Raw genomic sequence first — 27,043 nt, forward strand, 5'->3', positions numbered from 1 at the left:
TACATGTAACTGAATAAGGGCATGGTAATTTTTTTACAAACAGGGCACTTTGCGCGTCGACTATACCAAATAGGGCACATGAATAAAATAGTAATTTACACATATTCAGGGCTCACACTACTTCAGAATCATAGGAAGAAGTGACTTCTCTTTTTGAAACTGATAGGGAGAAGTGGTGAGATTTGAAAGAGAAGAGCTTGTTCGCTCGAGGCCCTACAATGTTTGGTTTTTACTATAATAAAAAGGGCCATATGTACAAGTATCTTATTTTTTTATACTGTTCAATTCATACCTGGGGATACAATTAAAGTAACAGTTCAAATTCAAAGTTGTTTAAGTTTATCATATTTAGTTGCACAATTATATTAGTCCTCTTATCAGAAACTACCAACTAAATATCTAGCACTAATAAAAAAGAACTTTATTTTATATCAAAAAGGAAACGAAAGTTGTTATATCAATTAAAATTCAATAGAAAAAACTACTCTGTTGTCATGTTTATGAAATTCAGTGTTTCTCATTAAAAAGATATATAAATTTAACAAAGTTAAGCTGGGACATAATATAATGATATTAGTAAAATAGTCCTAGAGTTGAGCAACTTATATAAATAAATTGAAACAATGCATATACATGTACATGGAAATATAGACATTAATCAAGTAGATATAACCAAATGTATGTTAATGGGTGTGGAATGCGTAATTTTTACTTTTGGGATCAATATTCTTCTGTCAGCTGTGCCATTCATGCGTCCGTAGTCACTATCGTAAGAATCTGGATTTCGTTCATAGCTGGTCCGTTTCCGATGAATCCAGATTCCGATCCGTAGTTCGTACAAATATTTCAATGGCGGAGGAAGAAAATTTACAAAAATAAACAATGTTTGGTATGCAATTTGGAAAGGAATATGATGTTTTTAATGCAATAAATGGATTACAAATTTACTTCAGGCAACTTTCATCACCTTCTAATGAAGTAACAAACTTATTTTGCAGAAAGTTAGAATGATTTGATGTACGCTCTCAAGTCTCTCGGAAGTGATAAAAATTGTCTTCATGAAATAACATGCAACCAACTTTAGTCAATGCTTCATTGTGGTTGTCGCCCTTCGATCAGCGAAAAACCCAATACCTCGACCCGATCTTGATCCAGGGCACATGACTTCAAATTTTTCGGAAGATAAAGGGCATGGCGTCAGGAAAAAAGGGCATGGCGTCGAGCCATGCTTAATTGCTTTAGATAAAACACTATACATTGTATGACTAGTTTACACAACAAAATTCTCAGAGTACTGACAAACTGGTGCATCTAGGAAAGTTTAAAGCATGGCTGAACCTGGATATTTAAAAGTTATATGCATTTTATGTTTAAGAAAATTAAAAAACATACTTTGATTTTGATCATAGCTGTCAACTGACCCGTATTCTGCAGGTTATACCCGAGAGATTCCCCCTTCACACAGGATTTTTTCAATACCTGCCGGATATTCAAATAACCCGGGATTTTAGAAAATGACCTGGTTAACCCGTATTTCTGACTGGTATTGTTTCCGGTATTTAGAAGTCAAATATACTTTCAGTTTTCTCAGCGTTTTTCGTTTGATAAGGTAAACTATTGAAATTAGAATTTGCTTATTTACCGTGCCAATGACAGCTATCAAAACATTACATTTGAAATTGATTGAAAAGTAACAATTCGAGGTTTGTTCGTTAATTATAACCCAGAAAGTTGAAGGCAGTCAAGCTTGACATACTATTCTATGTCCTGATTAAAAGATTTTGCCGTTTGCAAATATCAAATATCCTGGAAAAATCATTTGAAAACAATTTGAACCTTTTGATACAGTTCTGTTGGAGAGAATAATTACTTAAATGTAAAGGGCTCTAGATATTACACTGATATGACTGAAAGAAAACACACTAACCTCTTTCTATTTATCTTCCTCCTGTGTATAGGAGCACATTTGCTATAATTGATTTCTAATTACATGTATAGCTGGGGTTTATGACATAATTAATAAAAAGAAGTAAACTAGTGTGAATAAAACAATAAAAGGGCATTGCTTTAGAAAGATATTTAATTAATGATAAATATTTATATACTTAACAAATACAAAAGTGATTATTTTAAGGAAACTCAGTGGTACATGTATCAGTTGTACATGTTATAGTATATAAAAAAAAACCTCTCAATACTAAAATTGGACTGAAAAAGTTCGTACACATTATGACCTGACATTTTCTTCTTCAATGCAGGTCATGACCTGCATTTTCAGTTTCAGAGGTTGACCGGTATGATTTTGATGTGCATTGTTTTTCAAGTCTACAAAAGATGATATAATAAACAAACACCTGAGTTTCACTTGATAATATGCCAGGCTAATCAGTTTCACAGATGTAAATCACCTATAGTTGTCTAGATATCTGTTTTGGATACACAGATTTCCTGAAAACTCATAAAAACTTTAAAAGAACCAGTGGTTGATAGATATTACCTTAAAACTCCATTTTAAGTGGTATAATATTCTGTTATTGAAAATAAAGACAATAAATTAGAGATACATGTATACAATGTAAGTCATTTTTATACGACCGCAAATATATTAGTATGACTTTGGCGTCGTCGTCGTCCGAAGACACATTAGTTTTCGCACTCTTACTTTAGTTTAAGTGAATGGATCTCTATGAAATTTTACCATAAGGTTCAATACCACAAAAGGAAGGTGGGGATTGATTTTGGGGGTTATGGTACCAACAGTTAAGGAATTAGGGGCCAAAAATAAGCATTTTTGTAACTTCCAGACATAACTTGTGTGTTAGTGTATGGGTCTCTCTGACATTGTACCACAAGGTTCCATATCTTAAAGGGAATGCTGGGATTGATTTTTGGGGTAATTGCCTCCAAATTTTAGGAATTAGGGGCCAATAAGGGGCAAAAAACAAGCATTTTTCTAGTTTCATGACAATAACTTGTGTGTAAGTGTATGGATCTCTCTGACATTGTACCACAAGGTTTACTATTACAAAGGGAATGCTGGGATTGATTTTGGGGGTAATTACTTCATAATTTTAGTAATTAGGGGCCAAAAAGGGGCAAAAAATAAGCATTTTTCAAGTTTCATGACAATAACTTGTGTGTAAGTGTATGGATCTTTATGAAATTGTACTACAAGGTTCCATATCACAAAGGGAAAACTGGAATTGAGGGTAATTGCCCAAAACGTTTAGGAATATGGGGCCAAAAATAAGCATTTTTCTAGTTTCCAGACAATAACTTGTGTTCAAGTGTATGGATCTCTCTGAAATTGTACTGCAAGGTACCATACCACAAAGGGGAGGCTGGGATTGATTTTGGGGGTAATTCCCTCAAAATTTTAGGAATTAGGGGCCATACATGTAGAAGGGCCAAAAAACAAGCATTTTTCTAGTTTCAGGACAATAACTTTTGTGTAAGTGTATGCATCTTTATGAAATTGTACTGCAAGGTTCCATATCACAAAAGGAAAGCTGGGTTTGAGTTTGGGGGTAATTGCCCTAAACATTTAGGAATTTGGGACCAAAAAGGGGCCATAAAAACAAGCATTTTTCTAGTTTCCAGACAATAACTTGTGTTCAAGTGTATGGATCTCTCTGAAATTGTACTGCAAGGTACCATCCCACAAAGGGAAGGCTGGGATTGAGTTCCGGGGTGATGAATCATAAGGGGGTTCAAAAAATTTGGGGGGGGATTTTTTTTTTCCTTTTTTTTCTTTAAAATTTTCCATTTTAAATTGGTTATTTCTGATTTATATATAAAAGCAAATAATAATGATATGGTTTGAATAGGTAAATTAAAATTTTTTAAGTTCTTAGACCACATTCATTCTGTGTCAGAAACCTATGCTGAGTCAAATATTTAATTACAATCCAAACTCAGTGCTGTATCAAGCTTGAATGTTGTGTCCATACTTGCCCCAACTGTTCAGGGTTCGACCTCTGCGGTCGTATCAAGCTGCACCCCAATAGAACTACAATTTAACTTCGGGAATTCGATTTGTGTGTTTTGTATGCAGGTTAATTGTAGAACAATATGGTGGACGAAATTATTGATAACTCTTTCTAAATAAAAGTATAACAGTGCTGAAGGATTAGATTCTTTAACATTTGAAAATTGAAGTCAAATTCTTCAGAACCTCAACTTTCTCTTTGTTTTTTTAGGAGCACCTGTCCTGGATCCAGGAGGGAAAGAGGTAAAACATCAGTATTTATAATTATCCGGATAAAGAATACTTCTGTGTAGACAAAGTATTACATACATGTACATACATTTTTCAAAAAAGAACGATATAAATATTTACCACACTATTGTTGTACAAATGTTAATATTCTTAAATTTTAAAAATGTATACACTACAGGCAATATTGTCTTACTAGAAAAATTGTGTAGATTTATAAACTATATATCAGTGAAAGTCTGTCCTCCTGGTTAAATTACATTTATTTATGTATATTTCACACATGCATCATATGTTGTATTTTTTATATTTTCATCTCTGTAACTATGTTATTTAGTTAATGAGAATAAAGATCTATCTATCTATGTAACATTGGGGCATGCCAGCCTCTAGTGGTGGAAATATTTTTCTTATAACTTTCCTGAATGAGAGATTTTGTCTGATTGTAAGAAATAATCAGTCTGCCTCAACCAGTAATTTCTTGACAGTCAAAAAATACTAAGATCTAGATTTAAACTAAGATGATGAGTAGCAAGGCTCCTGACTGGCATATTGGTGTGTGGCATGTTTAGACTAGATTTGATTGGTGTGTGGCATGTTTAGACTAGATTTGATTGGTGTGTGGCATGTTTAGACTAGATTTGATTGGTGTGTGGCATGTTTAGACTAGATTTGATTGGTGTGTGGCATGTTTAGACTAGATTTGATTGGTGTGTGGCATGTTTAGACTAGATTTGATTGGTGTGTGGCATGTTTAGACTAGATTTGTTAGGTGTGTGGCATGTTTAGACTAGATTTGTTTGGTGTGTGGCATGTTTAGACTAGATTTGATTGGTGTGTGGCATGTTTAGACTAGATTTGTTTGGTGTGTGGCATGTTTAGACTAGATTTGTTAGGACTTCCCTGTTCTTCCCTAATCAGTGAAATAAAAAAAGTTACATAAAAACACCTTTAGTTCAAAATAAATTGTAATACAGAAAACTAAAATTAGACAGCTTCCTGGGATAATTCAGGAAAAGCCATATATAAAGATAACAAAAAAGAATACTTATGTAGTATAAATTCTGTATGCACTGCAAGAGTGCAAGTATTTATTTGACTAAACTTGCATCAACTAAAAAAAGTGCAAATAATGTATTTTTTGTAAATGTTTAGCAGAATAGTAATAGCAAAAAATAAAATGCTGGTTTTTTATAATTGTGATATACATGTATTCTATCAAATTTTCTCATTGATAAGAGCATCACATTAATTTTTGAAGAGATAGGTCAATTTCCCATGAATCATGAAATAATGTCACATGAGGAATATTATCAAAAAGTCTTTCAATCTAATCTAAAGTTCATATTAATACAACTTTATGTGTGTACTTTGAGGTTCAACAACATAATGGCTTAGTTCTAAAAATATAACAAAACCAGAAATGCCTAAACATGCTAAAGATGGTGCAAAACTTAATTTTGATTGATTTTGGCAAATTTAGCATATTGCTCCCAAAAATGGACATTCTTAATTAAAATCAAAATTCTATCTCAAGTAAAATTAGATATCGTCTTTCATGTAAATACATATCATTTTATTTTGGTAAGAGATGTCTTGATAAAAAAATTTCCGAAAACATGCAAAATAGGCAAATCTGTCTTCTCCAGCAATAATAAGGTAGATGGTAAGGGTAAATTAAGATTGGGATTTTTATATGGCTGTCTAAGATGGGATGTATTATGGTATAGCAATGTACATCCCTCCTTTAGACAACACTTTGTATAATAATTCAAATTTTCTTTAACCAATTCTCATGTAAAACAACATTAGCTCCCTTTCCATTTTGACTCTATTGTTCCAGAGTTATAGAACTTCAACCGTTTGAATTAAGACGGTATTTTACATGTTGGGCACTAACTCCAGTATGCCTGGATTGAATCCTTAAAAGTAGACATTATTGTTGGGACTGATAAAAGGAAGCTCCCTTTCTATTTTTCTAGTTTGTCCTTCCAGGGTTAAGGGACTTTAATTGTCAGATTTAGGTAAATTTTTTACAAGTTGTGTTTGCTTGGATTGATTTACTGGAAACCTTACATAATTGTTGGAATTAGTGAACCTAACACAACATGCGTTTAAAAAAAATCCTATATGTCATTCCAGAGTTATTGGACTTTGACCATCAGATAAATAAAAGGCATTTTTTAAATGTCATGTTCTAGCTCTAGTATGCTTGGAACAAATTACTACTAAAACCCAAATTTGTGTGATAGAAAGAAAACTAAACGATACAATTTTAAGATAGAATATTGGAAGATAGTTCTTAGAATGTGCTTATAGAATATCAGAAGAAAAATTGGTGTCACTGGACTTGTTTTCTAGCAGGAAAAAAAACGTGTTATTCATAACACATTCCTTTATTAAAGTCACATAATCTTAGCTATCTCTGCTTATATGGCTAAGTTGGAAAAAATTGAATCAAAGAAAAAATATACTATATTTGTAAAAAAAAAAGTTCTAAAAATATGATAAATATGATTTTTGTCGAGCCTTCGACTTTAGTCGAAAAAGCGAGACATAGCGATCCTACATTCCGTCGGCGTTGTCATCGGCGGCGTCCACAAATATTCACTCTGTGGTTAAAGTTTTTGAAATTTTAATAACTTTCTTAAACTATCCTGGATTTCTACCAAACTTGGACAGAAGCTTGTTTATGATCATAAGATAGTATCCAGAAGTAAATTTTGTAAAAAAAAAAATCCATTTTTTCCTTATTTTACTTTTAAATGGACTTAGATTTTCTGCCAGGAAACAACACATTCACTCTGTGGTTAAAGTTTTTAAAATTTTAATAACTTTCTTATACTATTTTGGATTTGTACCAAACTTGGACAGAAGCTTGTTTATGATCAAAAGCTAGTATCTAGAAGGAAATTTTGTAAAAAAATAAATCCATTTTTTCAGTATTTTACTTTTAAATGGACTTAGATTTTCTGCCAGGAAACAACACATTCACTCTGTGGATAAAGTTTTTAAAATTTCATAACTTTCTTATACTATTTTGGATTTGTACCAAACTTGGACAGAAGCTTGTTTATGGTCAAATGCTAGTATCTAGAAGGAAATTTTTTTTTTCTTCCAGTTAACATTACATTCAGTCTGCAGTTAAAGTTTTTAAACATTTATTAGATTCATAAACTATCCTGGATTTTTACCAAACTTGGACAGAAGCTTCTTACAATCAAAAGATAGTATCAAGAGGAATATTTTTATTGATTTACTTCCTCATTTTTGTTGAGCCTATGATTAACAGAAAAAGTAGGCGAGACACTGGGTTCCGCGGAACCCTTACGAATTTTCTGTTTATTTGTTGATGTGTAATTTTATTCACATAAAATTAAATTGATAAAAAAAATGCTTACGTACTCTTTTATTAGATTTATATTACTGACATCAGTTTCTATTCTTTTTTCAGATTGAAGATGAGTTTTCTCAATGTAAGTACCCTTTGTTTGTATACATTGATTTTTTTCTTTGCAGACTTTCACAAAAAGAACTAAAACCAAAATTACTGGTAAATTCTAGTCTGATCATTAGTCCTCTCTCTCCTTCCACTTGATAGAAATATTTCCCAGATGACAAACATTAATAAAGTTGAATACATTTGTAAGATGTTCTAGCAACACAACTTGTCAATAGAGAAACAAAGTTGAACTCATTTGTAAGATGTGCTAGCAACATAACTTGTTAATTGAGAATATATGGCTTTATTTTAGCAACAAACTTTTTTAACCTTTAAAAAAAAAGAATGTGAAAATACCATTTTCTTATGGGGAGGAAGAATAGGTTATTTTAAAACAATACAGAATTATTTAGCTTTATTTTCATGTGTTTTTTTTTCAGTACCATTAGTAATAGCTTATTTGAAGAGATCTTGGGTTGAATTAAATAAAGAAAAACAGGTAAATGTTTTTATTTATTTATTTTTGATTAGTTGGATACATCTATTATGTAGGTTTTATATTTCATGTTTTAACCTATATAATTGAAATATTCATACTTCTTAAACATCTACTATTATTTCATAACCTAATAATTAACCATTGTAAACTTTTGTGGTGGTGAAGATGACAAGGTTTTTCAAATGAGATTGATGCAAGCTGTTTTGAATTAGATGGATGCGGTAATTGATTAAACTTTTTGATTAAAGAAACACTAATATCCCTCTGTCTGTTGATCATTGTAAGTTCTCATTGGATTGTACGGTAGTAGGGGTTATTATGTTTTCTGGACTGTGCCTCCATAACTCAATATTTAGATTGGTGATTTTAAATTTCATACAAAATATACAAGGTATGTAGAGTAAAGCTAAATTTATCTGGCAGGTCTATTGTAGTCACAGTATCTTTAATAATAAATTTGCTAATTATCTAACTATAATCCAATCTATAGCTTTTCATTGACTTTAAAGGGGCATTAGCTGTTAAATTCATGTTCATCGATTTGACTCAAATTCTCATATTTGATTTATAACATACTAAAACGTATATCCAAATTACAAAAAGTGTAAAATAAACAATTAACAATGCATGGACTCATAATATGGATCAACATTTCATGTGTATTTTTGTCTAAACATCATCTAATTAACCAACAAGATGACCTCCGAAGACTGATGACAGTCACATAACCCAATATAAACATAAATATAAATATAAATAGATCTTGACCACGTGCAATTAGATTTTTCTAGGTCAGTATGTTTATCATCGTTTTTACCTGTATAACAATGATTATTTTGTGGATCTAATCAGTCAACCAAATGGTTCATCCTTGTTTCACTTTCAATGTCGACATTCTTTTCCTTTTAATAGCTGAATACATGTGTAATCCATCTCCAGCTAAGAGGTTAAATTTAAGGTCACATGAATATGGATTCAATGAGGTCGAATTATTCACTTACAAGTGAATAATTCACCAGCGATGTTTCTTTGCTTATTTTGACAAAATTGAACCAAATTGGCTGCTAAAAATGAATTTATGTTTCACTATTTCACTTTCATAAATGATTCAACAAAAAAAAAATCATATTTTAATTTTTATGCCCCAGCCGTAGCGGCTTGGGCATTAAGTTTTACCCTTGTCCGTCTGTACGTACGTCCGTCCGTACGTACGTCCCAAAGTTGGTTTCCATTCTCTAACTTTAGTTTGCCTCAACCGAATGTTATGAAACTTACACACAATGCTTATTACCACTAAATACAGATCAAGTTTGAATTTTGGTGGTGTCACTTTTACTGTTCTAGAGTTATGCCCCTTTACAAATGGAAAAATTGCTAAATTTTTCGTTTCCGTTCTCTAACTTAAGTTTGCCTCAACCAAATTTAATGAAACTTACACACAATGCTTATTACCATTAAATACAGATCAAATTTGAATTTTGGTGGCGTCACTTTTTACCGTTCTAGAGTTATGCTCCTTTACAAATGGAAAAATTGCTAAATGTTTTGTTTCCGTTCTCTAACTTCAGTTTGCCTCAACCAAATGTTATGAAACTTATACACAATGCTTATTACCACAATATACAGATCAAGTTTGAATTTTGGTGCTGTCACTTTTACTGTTCTAGAGTTATGCCCTTTACAAATGGAAAAATTGCTAAATTTTTCATATTTTTTCTGAAAGTATCAATCAAGTAATTATTTTTAAAATTGGAGTTATCTTCCTTTGTCCATGATTATAGTTGAATCAACTACAATGCAATGTTTAATTTTGCCTTCAATTAATAAATTATTTATAGTGAATATAGCATCTACTGCATGAAGAAGTAACTTGCTGATAATTTATTTATAGTGAATATAGCATCTTCCGCATGAAGAATTAATTTGATAGAATTTAATACAGTACTAGTTGTGTATTGATTCCTACACTTTTTCAAATACTATATACAAAGGGAGGGAATTCAATTTCTTTTTAGTAATCTAAAGTGGAGGTTAAATCAGGTTTTTCTGCAAACCAATATCCCTAAGCCAATAGCTTGTTTCAAAATTAGTTAAGACTTGTACATGTTGTAAAAGCATTTTTTAAATGGAAAAAAAATGCAAAATTTTTAGTTTCTGTTCTCTCTCTTACCATTCTTGAGTTATGTCCCTTTATAAACATAACAATTGCTGAATTTTTTGTTTCCATTCTCTAACTTTAGTTTGTCTCAACCAAATGTTATAAAACATATACACAACTGTTCTAGAGTTATTCGTGTTTACAAATAGAAAAATTGCTGAATTTTTAGTTTCTGTTCTCTACTTAAGTTAGCCTCAACCAAATGGTATGAGACTTACACACAATGCTTATTACCACAAAACTCAGATCAAGTTCAAATTTGGGTAGCACCACTTTTACCATTCTTCAGTTATGTCCCTTTACAACTATATGATATGCAAGCGGGGGCATCATCTGTGTCCACATGTGGACACAATCCACATTTATTTTGATTTCTCGTATCTAATGCCCCTTTAAATATTTCATTAATATTTGCTCAACTAGCTAACACTACATCTAATAATTCATATTTTTTTTCCACCAGGCAATAATTGAACCTTCCAGAGAAAAACTTTTACCTGATCCTGTACAGTACCCCTATTATCAACCACCATATACTGTTGTCATGGAGATGAATGATGTATTAGTTCACCCTGATTGGACTGTAAGTATTTTAAAATTTATCACAGCAAACACAATAAATTGCTTCGCCAAGCGCAGCTGGATACGACCGCAGAGGTCCAACCCTGAACAGTTGGGACAAAAGTGGACACAATATTCACGCTTGATACAGGTCTGAATTTGGATTGTAATTAAATATTTGACACAGAATAACTGTAGTCAAAGAACTTAGAATTGGTTATATGATTTGAATTTATATTCAATTTTTTTTGTGCAATACACTATGCTGTTGCAAATTGACCACCCCCCCCCCTCCAAAAAAAACAAAACAATTTTTATCCCCCCCCCCCCCCCCCCCCTTTTGCAAAAAAAAAAAATATTTGTAGAAACTTTTTAAATTCTGAAATAAGAAAAAAATTGTCCCCCCCTCACAATTTCTTTTTTTAACCCCCCCCCCCCCCCCCACCCCCCCCCCCCCCTTTTTCCAAAAAAAAATTCTTTCCCTGATGATATGGTCATATTCTCAATTCAAATTTCCAATGGAGTTTGCAAACATAATTACCCATTTAAATACATCATAAAAGTCTTAAAATAGAAAATGACATACATAATCATGGCTAAAATTTATATTCCTTAATCAGCATTTTTATACGCCAGTTTACGGGACGTATTATGGTATAACCTTGTCCGTCTGTCCATCGTCAACATGTCGGACATTAGCTCAAATATGCTTTAACCAATTTGCATAAAACTTTGGTGAATTGTTTATAACTATTGAGGTGAGCTCCCTTTTGTTTTTTTTTGAAATTTAGATTTTACATTTCTGAGTTATGGGGTTTTATTCATTAAAAAAAGGGTGATTTTCCAGTTTTTGGACAATAAGTCAAGAATGCTTTCACCAACTTGCAAGAAATTGTGGTGAATTGTTTATATCTATTGACATGAGCTCCCTTTCGATTTTTATAAATTTTATAGATTTTACGTTTCCGAGTTACAGAGTTTTATTCATAAAAAAAGGGGGGATTTTCCAGTTTTTGGACTAAAACTCTAAAATGCTTTCAGCAATTCTTATGAAACTTTGGTGAATTGTTTGTATGTATTGATGTAAGCTCCCTTTAGAATTTTATAAATTTTACATTTTACATTTCGGAGTTATGGGTTTTTATTCATTAAAAAAAGGGGTGATTTTCCAGTTTTCAGACAATAACTCAAAAATGCTGTCACCAATTCTCATGAAACTTTGGTGAATTGTTAATATCTATTGATGTAAGCTCCCTTTTTATTTTCATAAATTTCTAATATGACATTGAGAATTAATTGAACTTTATTTGTTTATAGTCTGACAACAGATTTACTTAGTATTGCACAACAGCCAGAAATCTTTAGTTGAAAATAAATTCAATTCATATAACCAATTTCAAGTTCTTTGACTACATTTATTCAGAAACCTATAATATGTCAAATATTTAATTACAATCCAAATTCAGACCTGAATCAAGCTTGAATATTGTGTTCATTTTTGCCCCAACTGTTCAGGGTTGGACCTCTGCGGGCATATCTAGCTACGCTCAGCGAAGCAGTTTATTAATAGTACCTTCTAAAAATAAGTAAATTGACAGCTAATCACCTCAAGACAATACAACATTTCTTTATACATAATTTAAAAGCAGTGTAAGGGAGGTAATCCAAACATAACATTGTACTTTTTTTAATTGTCCATTAACCAGGAAATCCTTGTTTTTCCCCCTATTTTGCCCCTAATTCCTAAACGGTTTGAGCCATAACCCCCCAAAGCCAATCCTAACCATCCCTTTGTGGTATGGAAACTTGTGGTATAATTTCAGAGAGATCCATACACCGTTCCACAAGTTATTGTCTGGAAACTAGAAAAATGCTTATTTGGGCCCTTTTTTGGCCCCTAATTCCTAAACTGTTAGGACTATAACCCCACAATCAATCCCAACATTCTTTTTGTGGTTATAAACTTTGTGTTTAAATGTCATAGATTTCCATTTACATTTACTAAAGTTATTGTACGGAAACCAAATGTCTTCGGACAAAGCTGTCGACAACGACGTGATACCAATATACGACCGCAAAATAAAAATCATTACTGTATTATTACGCTGGAATTCAGCAGTGTGATATCACAGGTTATTTAAGTGGTTTTTTATGCCCCCGTCGTAGCCGAGGGGGCATTAAGTTTTACCCTTGTCTGTCTGTACGTACATACGTATGTCTGTCCGTACGTCCCAAAATTGGTTTCCATTCTCTAACTTGAGTTTGCCTCAACCAAATGTTATGAAACTTATACACAATGCTAATTACCACAAAACACAGATCAAGTTTGAAATTTGGTGGCGTCACTTTAACCGTTCTAAAGTTATGCCCCTTTATAAATGGAAAATTGCAAAATTTTTAGTTTCCGTTCTCTAACTTTAGTTTGCCTCAACCAAATTTTATGAAACTTATACACGATGCTAATTACCACAAAATACAGGTCAAGTTCGAATTTTAGTAGAGTCACTCTTAACTGTTCTAGAGTTATGCCCCTTTAGAAAAATTACGAAATTTTTAGTTTCCGTTCTCTAACTTAAGTTTGCCTCAACCAAATGTTATGAAATTTATACACAATGCTTATTACTACAAAACACAGATCAAGTTTGAATTTTGGTGACGTCACTTAAACAGTTCTAGAGTTATGCCCCTATAGAAATGGAAAAATTGCAAAATGTTTAGTTTCCGTTCTCTAACTTAAGTTTGCCTCAACCAAACTTTATGAAACCTTTACACAATATTCATTACCACAAAAATCAGATCAAGTACAAATTTGGGTAGCTCACTTTTATCGTTCTTGAGTTATGTCTCTTTATAATGTTATATGCAAGCGGGGGCATCATCTGTGTCCATGGGGACACGTTCTCCATTTATTTTTTTCAAAACTCATACTGAAGTTAATTACTTGATTTTCAGCAATGCATTGTACAGTTTGAATTTTTGATCAAATGCCTTAAAAATAGATAAAATTAATAGGTATTATAAAAGGTTTTGAAGTTTATATCTTTCTTTAATAAGATATTATGCTAAATACCAGTAACATTGCATGTCCCACAGGACACTGTATAAGGCTCAATACTTTTCTTTATATACCGCTTGTTTATATAAATGGCTACATACATCACAGCCATTAATGACTTCTCCAAATTTTTTAGTAAATATCTATACTTAACTGCATGAAAAAGAGTAGATATTAATGAAGGGTCATGATAGGACACTCCGATATACGTAAACATCTCTACAAATAATTGATCGCAATGACATCAAATATTTTGTTTGTGTAATATTAGCATATCTGTGTTTAATCTCTTTCCTTTCATATGCTGTAAAGTTAAATTTGGATATAATTGTGAAAATATCCTTATAATTTTGATCTTCAATGAAGACCAGAATCAGGAACAAGGAAAACTGAAAAAATGAACCTTGTGAACAGGTTTGGCACTAGCTGCAGAACCTTATCTCTGATGGTCTTTATTATTTTATATGATTTATGCACACCATAGTGTACAGTTTATTCCTATGTTAAAACATTTGGAATAGGGACCAGAGTTCAGGTCACACTTATTTCCATCAGTTTGACTATTTACCACTCTTGTGTAGCTTAGAAATGTAGTTATTTCGTTTCGTAAGATATTTTTCTATTATGTACCTAATATGTTTGAATATTCATTTCCTAGGCACAATCGTCTAAATATTTCTTTTTTGTGTATATCTCTCCGCCTATTTTGTTCTGCCATTTTAAATCTGTGGTAGTCTCATATTTAAGTCACGTGAATTATTAAGCATTCAAGAGCTGTGTTCGTGTGAAAAATATCACCAGGACCTAAGAATTATGGTTCTGCAGCTAGTTAGGCACCAGAAATTGTAAGATTTAAACTCTGCGAAAATAAACAACTTAACATTATTGAAGAAAAAGAGTGTACATCAAAAAAATATGTATAAAGAAATGAATTTACAATTGCAGTATAACACTGGATGGAGATTTAAGAAGAGACCTCATATAGAATATTTTTTACAAAGTATAGCAGCACCTTTGTATGAAGTTGTAGTATATACACAGGATTCTGGAGCAGTAAGTATAAATATAGACTGGTGTCAATAAAGGTATGTGGTGACTGAAAATATGGTGTACTTTATAGACAAGAGAAAGAGAATTTTTCGGATATTATCTAATTAAGAAATAACAGTACTTTATTTTAAGAGATACCACTTCCAAATAATATTTGACAGTGCCAACTCCTCAAATACAGTACTGGTATTCCTTTTGCAATGCATTAAAAATCAAATATAATTAAACTTGCAAAAAAAATGGGGTAAAATCCCGAACAGAAAATGGTGTGAAATATTTTGAATAGATAACAACATGGCAAAGCATGACATCCTATGAGTGTTAATCCATTACTTGTATGATTTAAATTTGGATAATACAAAAGTACCTCATTAAAAGGTGATAATGAGGAAGATGTAGTTTTCATTTTGGTTGTATTGTAATAATCGAACATGTTAATACCAAGAAGTCCATATGGTGGTTCACTCCTTTAAAGTTACGACTTGTCAACTGTTGATTTTAGGGTAAAAATGGTAGCCAGTGAACTTTTGTACTCTGAAGCAGACCTACAAGACATTTTGATTTGACGAAGCTAAAACGTTATAGAAAACCAACCATTTCACTATAAAATATAAACAGATACATGTAAACTTACTTTTAGAAAGATTTTAATAAATTCTTACCAAGCAACACTAACAAAAATGTTGTTCAAAATAAGACATCAGTCACATGTAGCCCATGTTCTATGATTGGAATCATAACGTGGCTTTGTTTCCAATGTGAAAGAAGAATGTCATATTAGAAATTAATAATCCATATGATCATTTGATAAATACATGTACTTATTGCAGAATGCAGATCCTATCCTCTTCAATTTAGACCAAAAGGGATATATAAATTATAGATTATATCGTGATGCAACAAGATATATGCATGGACATCATGTTAAGGTTAGTATATTAAACCAATAATGACTAAGTTTGTGAACATAGATATGATATGGATAAATGGTTGTTTACACTCCAGTTAGTCACTCTTCATGTCCTTTGGTTTGACCTCTATACCATACTTTAACTCTGGTTCACGTGTTACATTTACTCTGCTTGTCTGTCAGTGCTTTTCTTCATACCTTTTTTACATCACTCATCTTCTGTAGTTAGGAATGACTTGATATTTGGTCAGAAACTTTATAATGTTGAGTTGTACAGTGTTGGTGATTTTCAGATCTCCTGCTTGATGATACTTTGAACATTTTTTTAAAGCTACTGAGCATGGAATTTTTTGTTAAAGTTAAGTAACAAGAGCATTATACTTTGCATAACATTCAAACAACTTCTTGAAATAGAATCTTTAAATGCTGAATTTGGATTTTGCGTCAGTTTATGCCTATGGCTATAATGGTTCAATTACGACATGAATACTGAATTTTTTTATAAGCCTACTTATATTAAGTTAATGCTGTATAATTAGATTTTTGTCCCCCGCGTAATGCTTTGGGGGCGGGGGGACATGGAAATACCGGGCATCCGTCCATCTGTCTGTCCGCCCGTCCGGTCTTGTTAGCACTCTCACAGGTACAATTCTTGCCAGATTTTTATAAAACTTATACTCTAGGTTAATATCAAAAATATCTCAGACAATATATATAATGGTGGCTGATCGACTTTTTATGTCCCCGCCACAGCAGAGGGGCATTAAGTTTTACCCTTGTCCGTCTGTACGTACGTCCCAAAGCTGGTTTCTGTTCTCTAACTTTAGTTGGCCTCTACCAAATATTAAGAAACTTATACACAATGCTTATTACCACTAAACACAGATTGAGTTTGAAAATGCGTGGCGTCACTTATACTGTTCTTGAATTATGCCCTTTATAAACATAAAAATTGCTGAATTTTTCGTTTCCGTTCTCTAACTTTAGTTTGCCTCAACCAAATGTATGAAACTTATACACATTACTTATTACCACAAAACTCAGATCAAGTACAAATTAGGGTAACCTCACTTTTACCGTTCTTCGGTTATATCCCTTTATAACTTTATTAGAAATGCAAGTGGGGGCATCATCTGTGTCCCATAGACACATTCCCCATTTATTTTAAGAGTTATGCCCCTTTGGAAATATTAAATTTATGGAAAATAGCCTCGTTAGTGCTAAAAAAAAAAGTGTTTTATTTAGTTATTGCCCTTGTACCTTGGATAGATAAAATATGTGCAACGTAGGGGACATTGGAACTCTGTTCTTTTTATTTAATGAAAATAATATTCTAGAGCAGAAAATATTGGAACAACATTTATAATACACACACTATCATCATTTGTTGATTCATAATAATTATGATAAATGTAGAATTAATTCAGTGATTTCCTTCCTTTATTTCGGGGGCAAATTAATATTGGCCCTGTTCCCAATTAGAAAAAAACCTGAAATTTTCCCTTTCAACAAAAAATTGAATGGGGTTCTTTGATATGCTGAATCTAAGTGTGTATTAAGATTTTGGATTTTGGACCCTGTTATGAAATTGATCCAAATTGAGGTTCAAAGTGTCCAAAATTAAACTTTGTTTGATTTCATCAAAAATTGAATTCTTGGGGTTCTTTGATATGCTGAATCTAACCATGTATTCAGATTTTGGATATTGGACCAAAATAGGTAAATGTCCAATTTCAAATTTTTAAGGTCTTACACCACATTCATTCTGTGTCAGAAACCTATGCAGTGTCAAACATTTAATCACAATCCAAATTCGGAGCTGTATCAAGCTTGAATGTAGTGTCAATACTTGCCCCAACTGTTCAGGGATTGACCTCTTCAGTGGTATCAAGCTGCAAGCTACAGAGCATTTTATTACTTATGTTATAAACTGTAATGCCCCATTCATTTGATCTCATGGCCCATTCATGTTCAAAATGGTACATTAAAATTTACATGAGGGGCCCAGGGCCCAAAGATCACTGCATACAGACTCTTAATGGAAATGATTGAAAAATAAAAATAAATAGTTTTTTTTACTTTTAGCCATTTTTGCAATCCAGTGAAATATCATGAAACATTAATCATACAGAACATGCTCAAAGCTCTCTGGAAATATCCAAGAACACTTGATTTAGCTTCATTTATTTAAAATTTTTCTGAGGTCATGCCATCAGATTCCCCTAGCATGGGTTATGCCTAGTGAGGCTAGCAGAGAACAGGGAGGATTTGTAAAAACCTAATGAAAGATTTTGATATTTTTTAAAAAGTTAAGTGTCTACCTCAGTCGATTCAGTTAGTTTATGTAAAAGATTTGGACTGATTTGGTCATTAAAGACGCTCAAATTCAAGCTTAACTATGAAAAATATATCACTTTTCAGATGTTTTTGTCTAAAATGTAAGTGGCCGCATTTGTGTTCAGTCTCAACCTTTATATATGTTATGTATTATCATTAAATACAACATATATTTAAATATTAAGATTGAACACAAATGTGGCCACTTCCATTATGAACAAACACCGTCTTAAAATTAGCACAAATGCTAAAATTGTGAAGATTTCAGTAATATTGCACAAATTTATGATGCTATTACCTGATGCATTGCATCGTATTGTCAAAAACAGCCCATATTTATGAAACAGAAGTATTCTTCTTTCCAATAAATAGCTAAAAGTTTACATTTGGTAAAATTGGTAAAAATGCTATATTTTCGGGCCAAAAAGGGGTCTTACTGGGCCTACTCCTTTAACTAGCCCTGTGGGCAAGTAATAAGGAATTTACTGGTTGTTAGTGTCAAACCTTGGCTATATATTAACAATCATCAAATTTGAACATGGTAGAAAATTGGAATTCTAATAAATAACCTCATTAAAATATGATGAAAACAATGACGTAATTCTTCCCAATTCACACATTATACAAAACATTTTTCCTAATTGACTAGGGCCCAGCACCATTTGAAAAAAGGTAGGAAAATCACTGTATTTTTGGAATTACAGTCTGTATTTTTTATCTTATTTCAGGAGACTCTGGTAGATTGAACTTTATTTGAATAATTGCAGCATTAGTCAGTATTAGACATAGGTACCACTTGAATGATACAGTTTAGTTTATTTATATTACAAAATGAAAATAAACTTTACAAATTGTGAAGTTATAAAAACAATTAGTTATATAATTCAACCTTTTGGGTTAGTGTATAACTTTGACCCTATTATCTAGAAGGACGAAGCATAGTCATTTGTAAGTGAGTATATATCTTTTAAATTTGCAGGATCTTAGTTGTCTGAACAGGGATTTATCAAAAGTCATCTTTATAGACTGGAATGAAAAGTCCTTCTCTCTGCAGCCCCGGAATGCTCTCAAAGTAAACAGGTGGACAGGAGATGATGATGATAGGTCATTGATAGACCTAGCAAACTTCTTACAAGGTTTGTATACCATCCTTATATGTATAGATTAGTATGTTTTCTAGTTGAAATATCAGTGGGGAAAAAAATCAAGTCAAAGACAAAAGGACAACATTATGACCTAAGACAAAAGGACAACATTATGACCAAAGACAAAAGGACAACATTATGACCAAAGACAAAAGGACAACATTATGAACAAAGACAAAAGGACAACATTATGACCAAAGACAAAAGGACAACATTATGACCAAAGACAAAAGGACAACATTATGAACAAAGACAAAAGGACAACATTATGACCAAAGACAAAAGGACAACATTATGACCAAAGGCAAAAGGACAACATTATGACCAAAGACAAAAGGACAACATTATGACCAAAGGCAAAAGGACAACATTATGACCAAAGACAAAAGGACAACATTATGACCAAAGACAAACAACAGTCCACAAAAGACTACATAGAAAACTAAACTGAAAAATGTGAAAGCCCTTTTGCTGTTTTACAAATGGCCCTATTGTTTTAAGAGCTGAATTTCCATTTTCAGACTTAATTTCTCCAAAAGCTTATCACCTATTGGATCATAATACATGACAGAATTGATCAAAACCACATTTAACTTTCGTCAATTTTTTCAGTGGCAAATTGCAAATGATGATTTCTGGTAAGGCAATATGCATAAAACTGGAAGTAAACTGTGGAAATGATATTCATTTTCATTGTCGTAGATTACATGTGTTTAACAATTGCTATCAAAAGTAGTTTCTAAAAGAACATACCCACATGACACCATTTATTTCAGCAATTTTCTTAGAGAACTTAAAGATATTGTTCATACAAATTTCTTGTATATAAAAGTTTTTATAATTCTAAAAAAGCAGTGTAAAAAAGAAGGATAAATCTGTAAATAAAGAGCTTAAGGAATACAAATTACAATTTTTTTTTAACCTTTTTTTTTAAAGTTTTGATAATAGGATTCCAGACAGTACAGAGAGAATTGTATACTTTCCAGCAATTATATTAACCAAATTATTTCAAAATTATATAACAAACAGCAGTCCAAGTTAGATGATTATTAAACTAGAGGCCCTTAAGAGCCTGTTGACTAGAAATCATGACAAAAAATCAAAAAGATAATAGGCAAAAATGGAAAAAAAATTTTGGTAAATTTGTCATTTAGGGGCAATAACTCATATAAGAGGTTGTCTGACAGTTTTGATGTAAACAGACAGTAAGTAGATTTCAACATTCGGAACATGTCTGTCCCTGTCAGATTTTCTCTATTTATAGCAGTTTTCAAGATAATAAACAAGACTTGCATTTTATTCCTTGTTTTTGTCGAGCCTGCGACATCTGTCGCAGAAAGCTCGACATAGGGATAATGATATGGCGGCGGCGTTAAATAACTATTTAAAAGCTTTATATTTTAGAAGGTGGAAGACTTGGATGCTTCATACTTTGTATACAGATGCCTTATGTTATGAAGTTTCTGTCTGTCGCCCATTGTCCTTGACCTCATTTTCATGGTTAAGTGACTACTTGAAAAAAAAGTTAAGATATTTTGTAATGTTAATTTCTCTCATATTATGAGTAATAGAATAACAGTTACTATATTTAGTATGTGCGTACAATGAAAGGTCCTCATGCCTGTCAGACAGTTTTCAACTGACCTCCACCTTATTTCATGGATCAGTGAACAAGGTTAAGTTTTTGTTGTCAAATCCATATATCAGATACTATAAGCAATAGGTCTAATATATTTGGTGTATGGAATGATTGTAAGGTGTACATGTCCAACTGGCAGGTATCATCTGACCATGACCTCATTTTCATGGTTCATTGGTCAATGTTAAATTTTCAAGGCTAAGTTTGTTTCTTAGATACTATAAGCAATAGGTCAACTATATTTAATGCATAGATTGATTGTTAGGTTCACATGTCTGTCTGGCATGGTTCATCTGACCTTGACCTCATTTTCATGGTGCATTAGTCAAAGTTAAATTTTCATGGTTAAGTTTGTTTCATACAAAACTATAAGCAATAGGTCAACTATATTTGGTGTATGGAATGATTGTAAGGTGTACATGTATTTCCGGTTTGGTTTATCTGACCTTGGCCTTATTTTGTTGGATCATGTTAAGTTTATGCGATACTTATAGTAAAGCTTTATATTTAGGACTTTGAACATAAAATCAATGATCAGTAAAGCAGGCGAGACATTTCATCATGTGCACTCTTGTTTATTTTTAGCCATGTTTGCCATGCTGATTGGCAGGTGGTGTCATCGAACACATTTTAAACTAGATACCTGATGAAGATTGTAACCAACTTTATTTAAATTTGGCCTAGTAGTATCAGACGTGAAGATTTTTGTAAAAGTTGGCGGACACAGATTCCAAGTGATGAGAAAAGCTCACTTGGTCCTTTGGGCAAGTTGAACTAAAAAGGAAATGTTGGGAATTCATCAATAATAAGAAAGGAAAAGCTGTAAAAAATAAAACCTAGAAAGTATTTATCTCAGACCTTTTTACTTCACTTGGCCTAAAGAACCACTTTGAGATTTTATCATTACTTTGCATTCATTCAAATTCATCCTGTTATAATTCTTTCAGAATTCTCCTGCTCTCCAATAAGTTATGTAAAACACAAATTGCTGCCAATTTTTTGTCAAAAAAATACACAAATATATTTTCTTAAGATTTCTGGTTAATGCCTAAACTTTCTCCAAAAATAGAAAAATTGACAAAAAATTCAATATGAAAATTCTAAGTAAAATACATTGATTGATTGATTGTTGGTTGCTTAATGTCCAATGGCAAATATTTCATGCATATTCAGGACGAGAACAAGTTAACAATAAATACAATAGGTAGGTTCTGTAATAGGGGCTTCCAGGATTAAGGTCGGAGAAATTTAGACTGCCACAGAAAAAGAGGGTATATTGGAAAGGGACAGAAATTTAGCCTTGCAACAGGTCACCTACGGACCCCTCAAAGAGTTGTTGCAAGGGTTCTTAACGTGCATAGAGCGTGGCACTCTCTATACACGAGGCATCGGATTTAACGTCCCCAATCTGACCGGACGTGGCTGCAAATTTGTACATCCCGCACAGCCAAACGGACGCCCCACTTTGACAAGGGTTCTACTGCCGGTCGGAGGAAGACCAATGGTGAACATACTTCTATTCCCCAGTCATCCTTGGGGGGGAAGTAAAATATAATAGATAAAGGTAATTAAATCAATAATCAACAGCTGTCCCCATGCCTAACTACAAAACTGTTAAACCATCTTCTTTCAAATTTTGATATGTTTTTAATGGTGACATTATAAAGGTCAATTTCAATATTGACAATTTTCATTTTTGCCTCTCTGGAGTTATGGTCCTTGATTGATTGAGAAATGGCACAAAGCATGATCCAATCCTTTTCAAATTTTGATAGGCTGTTTATTGTTTTTGATCATTTTTATGCCCCCGCCGTAGCGGTGGAGGCATTAAGTTTTACCCTTGTCCGTCTACGTACGTACGTACGTCCCAAAATTGGTTTCCGTTCTCTAACTTGAGTTTGCCTCAACCAAATGATATGAAACTTATACACAATGCTTATTACCACAAAAAACAGATCAAGTTTGAATTTTGGTGGCGTCACCTTAAGTGTTCTAGAGTTATGCCCCTTTATAAATGGAAAAATTGCAAAATTTTTAGTTTCCATTCTCTAACTTAAGTTTGCCTCAACCAAATATTATGAAACTTATACACAATTCTTATTACCACAAAACACAGATCAAGTTTGAATTTTGGTGCCATCACTTTAACCGTTCTAGAGTTATGCCCCTTTATAAATGGAAAAATTGCAAAATTTTTATTTTCTTCTAAATATCAAGTAATTTTTTTAAATTGGAGTTATCTTCCTTTGTCTTTGATTATAGTTGAATCAACTGCAATCAATGCTTTATACAATGCAATGTTTAATTTTGACTTCCAATGATAAAACACAGATCAAGTTGAATTTGGGTAGTGTCACTTTAACCATTATTGAGTTATGCCCCTTTATAAATCGAAAGATTGCAAAATTTTTAGTTTCCATTCTGTAACTGAAGTTAGCCCCAACCAAACATTATGAAACCTAAACACAATATTCATTACCACAAAACTAAGATCAAGTACAATTTTTTTGTTTCCATTTTCTAACTTTAGTTTGCCTCAACCAAATGTTATGAAACTTATACACAATGCTTATTACTACATAATACAGATGGTGGCGACACTTTTACCATTCTTGAGGTTTGTCCCTTTATAAACATAAAAATTGCTGAATTTTTGTTTCCGTTCTCTATCTTTAATTTATCTCAACCAAATGTTATAAAACTTATACACAACCGTTCTAGAGTTTTCTCTACTTAAGTTAGCCTCAACCAAATGTTATGAGACTTACACACAATGCTTATTACCACAAAACTCAGATCAAGTTCAAATTTGGGTAGCGTCACTTTTACCGTTCTTCAGTTATGTCCCTTTATAACTATATGATATGCAAGCGGGGGCATCATCTGTGTCCACATGTGGACACTATCCACATTTAGTTTTTTGTCATTCAGGAGTTATTGTCCTTGATTTCTTTAAGAATGACATTTTTAAATGTATGAAAAACCAACTTTGCTGTCATTTTGACAGCCTCTTGCTTCTGTTGAAATTTATGTGAAAGGAAATCCTTCATTTACAAATGTTTGGTAACATATAATTATTATGCTATACTAGCTTTAATAGACCTAAGGTGTTTATTAAAATCAGGGGTTCTTTTCACAAAACATCTTACGACAAAAATTAATTGTAAGTTATACTGAAATGTTCATGACTTGTTTCTTGTAAGATTTTTTTGTAAAATGAGTTGCAGTGTCCTATTATACTGTGTGTAGCTAATTACAGGTACTATGCACTAATACATATTTGATAAAGTTATCATTGTCAACTGATGATAATGCACTGTTAATATCATGCTGCCCATGATGTAGCCCTTTTTCCATCAAATGACTTGTATTCACTTCAAAGCCTTATCACAAGACTACTTTACTTTGTAATTGTATAAATTTAATCTTGAAGATGAGCATTAAGTGATTCTATTCTTCACTTTATATGATTTAAAGCTTAAGACAAGTATTCATTATGGTTTCTGAAAAGATGATAGGTGTAATTAAAATGTTCACTGAAATTACTAGTATATTACAGCTTTACCTCAGGAGTTGGTCATTAGGGCTTTTTACATAATTCATTGATTTCAAACATTATTTAATGGTAGGACATTACATGAATGAGATAGACAAGGTTGTACAACAATGATTCATAAATTAAAGATAATAGTGGTAATTATTGCCTGCACTTTGAGACATGATCTATTATTTATTTAACATTGCTCTTTGATACTTTGAAGGTAATTGAGTATTATTTTATGATGTTGTTTACCTGTATTGTGTACGTCATATCTTATTTAATTTCCGCAGCTTTTAGAGATGAACAAGATATGCAATTTATTACATAGCACTTGGAGATAAAAGTGAGAGTAGCATTCAGAAAATTGCATAATTATCAACAGAGGATGACATTAATCTTTCGATGATTTGATTTTATAAATATCTAATTTGTATTATCATTTTAATTCAGTGGCTCTATAGATTTTATGTACAATGCTATTTGTACTGATTTATTGCTTCATGCTAGCAAAAAAATGAAGAATGACAATTAATATTAAAAATGTTATTTTTACACTATTACTACCACTCTTACTTTTATTCTTCACTATGCTACTTGTTAACATTCTGACATCCTGCTACATGTATAAATTTGATGGGGAAAATTTGTTTTTGTTTAAAGCTCAAAGCTCTTTTTAAAGTTAGAATTTTCTTATCTTTTAAAAATTTTGTTTCCACTATTTATACTTTAGGTTAGAAAAGAATTTGTTAAAACAAAACTGGAAATCTTTTATTAATGTCTTTTCTGTGATTAATGTTGTGAATAAAGACATGTCAACATGGAATATGAACTTATCTGATTAGGTCATTTAAAAAAAAATGGACTTCTGATAGATAGTTGATATTTGATATACAGTTATATAGGCATTGATTGCATGCATAGTTATTGTCTCGCCTTGACGGAGTCAAAAAGCGAGACATAGGTATGCTGTTTCCAGCGTCGACGTCGGCGGCGTCAACAATGTATTAGTTTGTGATTAGTTCTAGTTCATGGTGAACCACTAGTGGTAGGTCAATGATATTTGGTATGCAGTTGTATTAGCATTGGCACATCTCATTACCATGGAGATTATTTGGCCCCGCCCCCTCAGTCAAGGTCTATTGACTTCGAAACTTTTCATAGTTTACATGTATTAGTTTGTGATTAGGTCAATTTATGGGGAACCACTAGTGGTATGCAGTTGTATAAGCATTGGCATATCTCATTTCCATGGAGATTATTTGGCTCCGCCCCCTTAGTCATGGTCTATAGACTTTGAAAAGATTGCTAAGTTTACATGTATTAGTTTGTGATTAGGTCAGTTCAAGGGGAACCATTAGTGGTAGGCCAATGTTAATTGGTGTTCAGTTGTATAAGCATTAGCACATCTCATTTCCATGGAGAATATTTGGCCCCGCCCCCTCAGTCATGGTTTATTTACTTTGAAACTTTTGCTTAGTTTACATGTATTAGTTTGTGATTAGATCAGTTTAAGATGAACTGCTAATGTTAAGTCAATGATATTTGGTATGCAAATTTATTGGCATTTGCAAGTATCGTTTCCATGGAGATTATATAGCCTCACCCCTGATCATGGTTCATTGACTTTGAAACTTTTACATAGTTTACAAGTTAATGTATGTCTTTAGGTTTGTTTAAAGGGAACGACTTATAATAAGTCAATGGTATTTGGTATGCAGTTGTATTAGCATTGGCACATCTTATTCCATGGAGATTGTTTAGCCATGTACCTTCAGTCATGGTTCATCGACTTTGAATATTTGCATAACTTACATGTACATGTTCAATATTGCTATTTTAATTTCAGCATTTGCATTATCAAAATTACAAAAAGGTGAGACATATCTCTGTGATAACAGTTTATGTACAGAATGTGAGACTCTGACCCTCAGGTATTCCCCATAGACTCAGTTAATCATTCAACAGGCAGAGACATTCTTATCATCCCAACATTTTCAATTTCACTGGACACTATATTAACTGCCTTGGCCAGTGAACAAGAAATCATTTTTTATTGAGTGTAAAAAAAAAGGCTATATCTATAAAGTTATACATGGACTTACTTATTTCCATTTTAGCCATAGCCGCAACTAAAGTAGATGATGTTAGAGAAGTCTTAGACTACTATAAAAATTTTGATGATCCTCTTGAAGCATTTAAAGATAACCAGAGAAAATTACAAGTAAGTATTAAAGTTCCATGCTATATTTGCTTATATCATGAAAGGTACAACTGGGTTTAAAAAAAATTGTGCCACTGTGTTTTTAAATTTTATTATCTAATTATAGATCAATATAACTTGATTGAACTCACAGCAATGCTGTCCAAACTGGAAGATTGAAATAGTTTCTATCGTCCCATTAATCGATTGAAATATATTCTATTGTGACATGAAATTAAGCTTATTAAAAACTTGTCAAACAATTATTAACAATAAAAAATTTGTTTTTT

At 32.2% G+C, this 27,043-nt stretch overlaps 1 protein-coding gene across 9 annotated transcripts in view; it reads left to right on the top strand.

Annotated features, from left to right (window-relative positions):
* LOC127698610 (mitochondrial import inner membrane translocase subunit TIM50-C-like) overlaps nucleotides 1–27,043 on the top strand; it is a 323,025-nt gene that overhangs the window by 735 nt on the left and 295,247 nt on the right. For all 9 annotated transcript variants that reach the window (XR_007980901.1, XR_007980902.1, XR_007980904.1 and 6 more), the window contains exons 2-9: nucleotides 4,200–4,231; nucleotides 7,671–7,692; nucleotides 8,099–8,157; nucleotides 10,779–10,898; nucleotides 14,877–14,984; nucleotides 15,812–15,910; nucleotides 19,208–19,364; nucleotides 26,671–26,774. Coding sequence is in view for 1 of the 9 variants with exons in the window: in XM_052202155.1 (XP_052058115.1) it covers nucleotides 4,200–4,231; nucleotides 7,671–7,692; nucleotides 8,099–8,157; nucleotides 10,779–10,898; nucleotides 14,877–14,984; nucleotides 15,812–15,910; nucleotides 19,208–19,364; nucleotides 26,671–26,774 (701 nt within the window). In the remaining 8 variants the exon portion in view is untranslated. The remainder of the gene's footprint in view (nucleotides 1–4,199; nucleotides 4,232–7,670; nucleotides 7,693–8,098; nucleotides 8,158–10,778; nucleotides 10,899–14,876; nucleotides 14,985–15,811; nucleotides 15,911–19,207; nucleotides 19,365–26,670; nucleotides 26,775–27,043) is intronic.

The sequence above is a fragment of the Mytilus californianus genome, unplaced genomic scaffold, assembly GCF_021869535.1.
Source record: "Mytilus californianus isolate M0D057914Y unplaced genomic scaffold, xbMytCali1.0.p SCAF_4, whole genome shotgun sequence".
Classification (NCBI taxonomy): domain Eukaryota; kingdom Metazoa; phylum Mollusca; class Bivalvia; order Mytilida; family Mytilidae; genus Mytilus; species Mytilus californianus.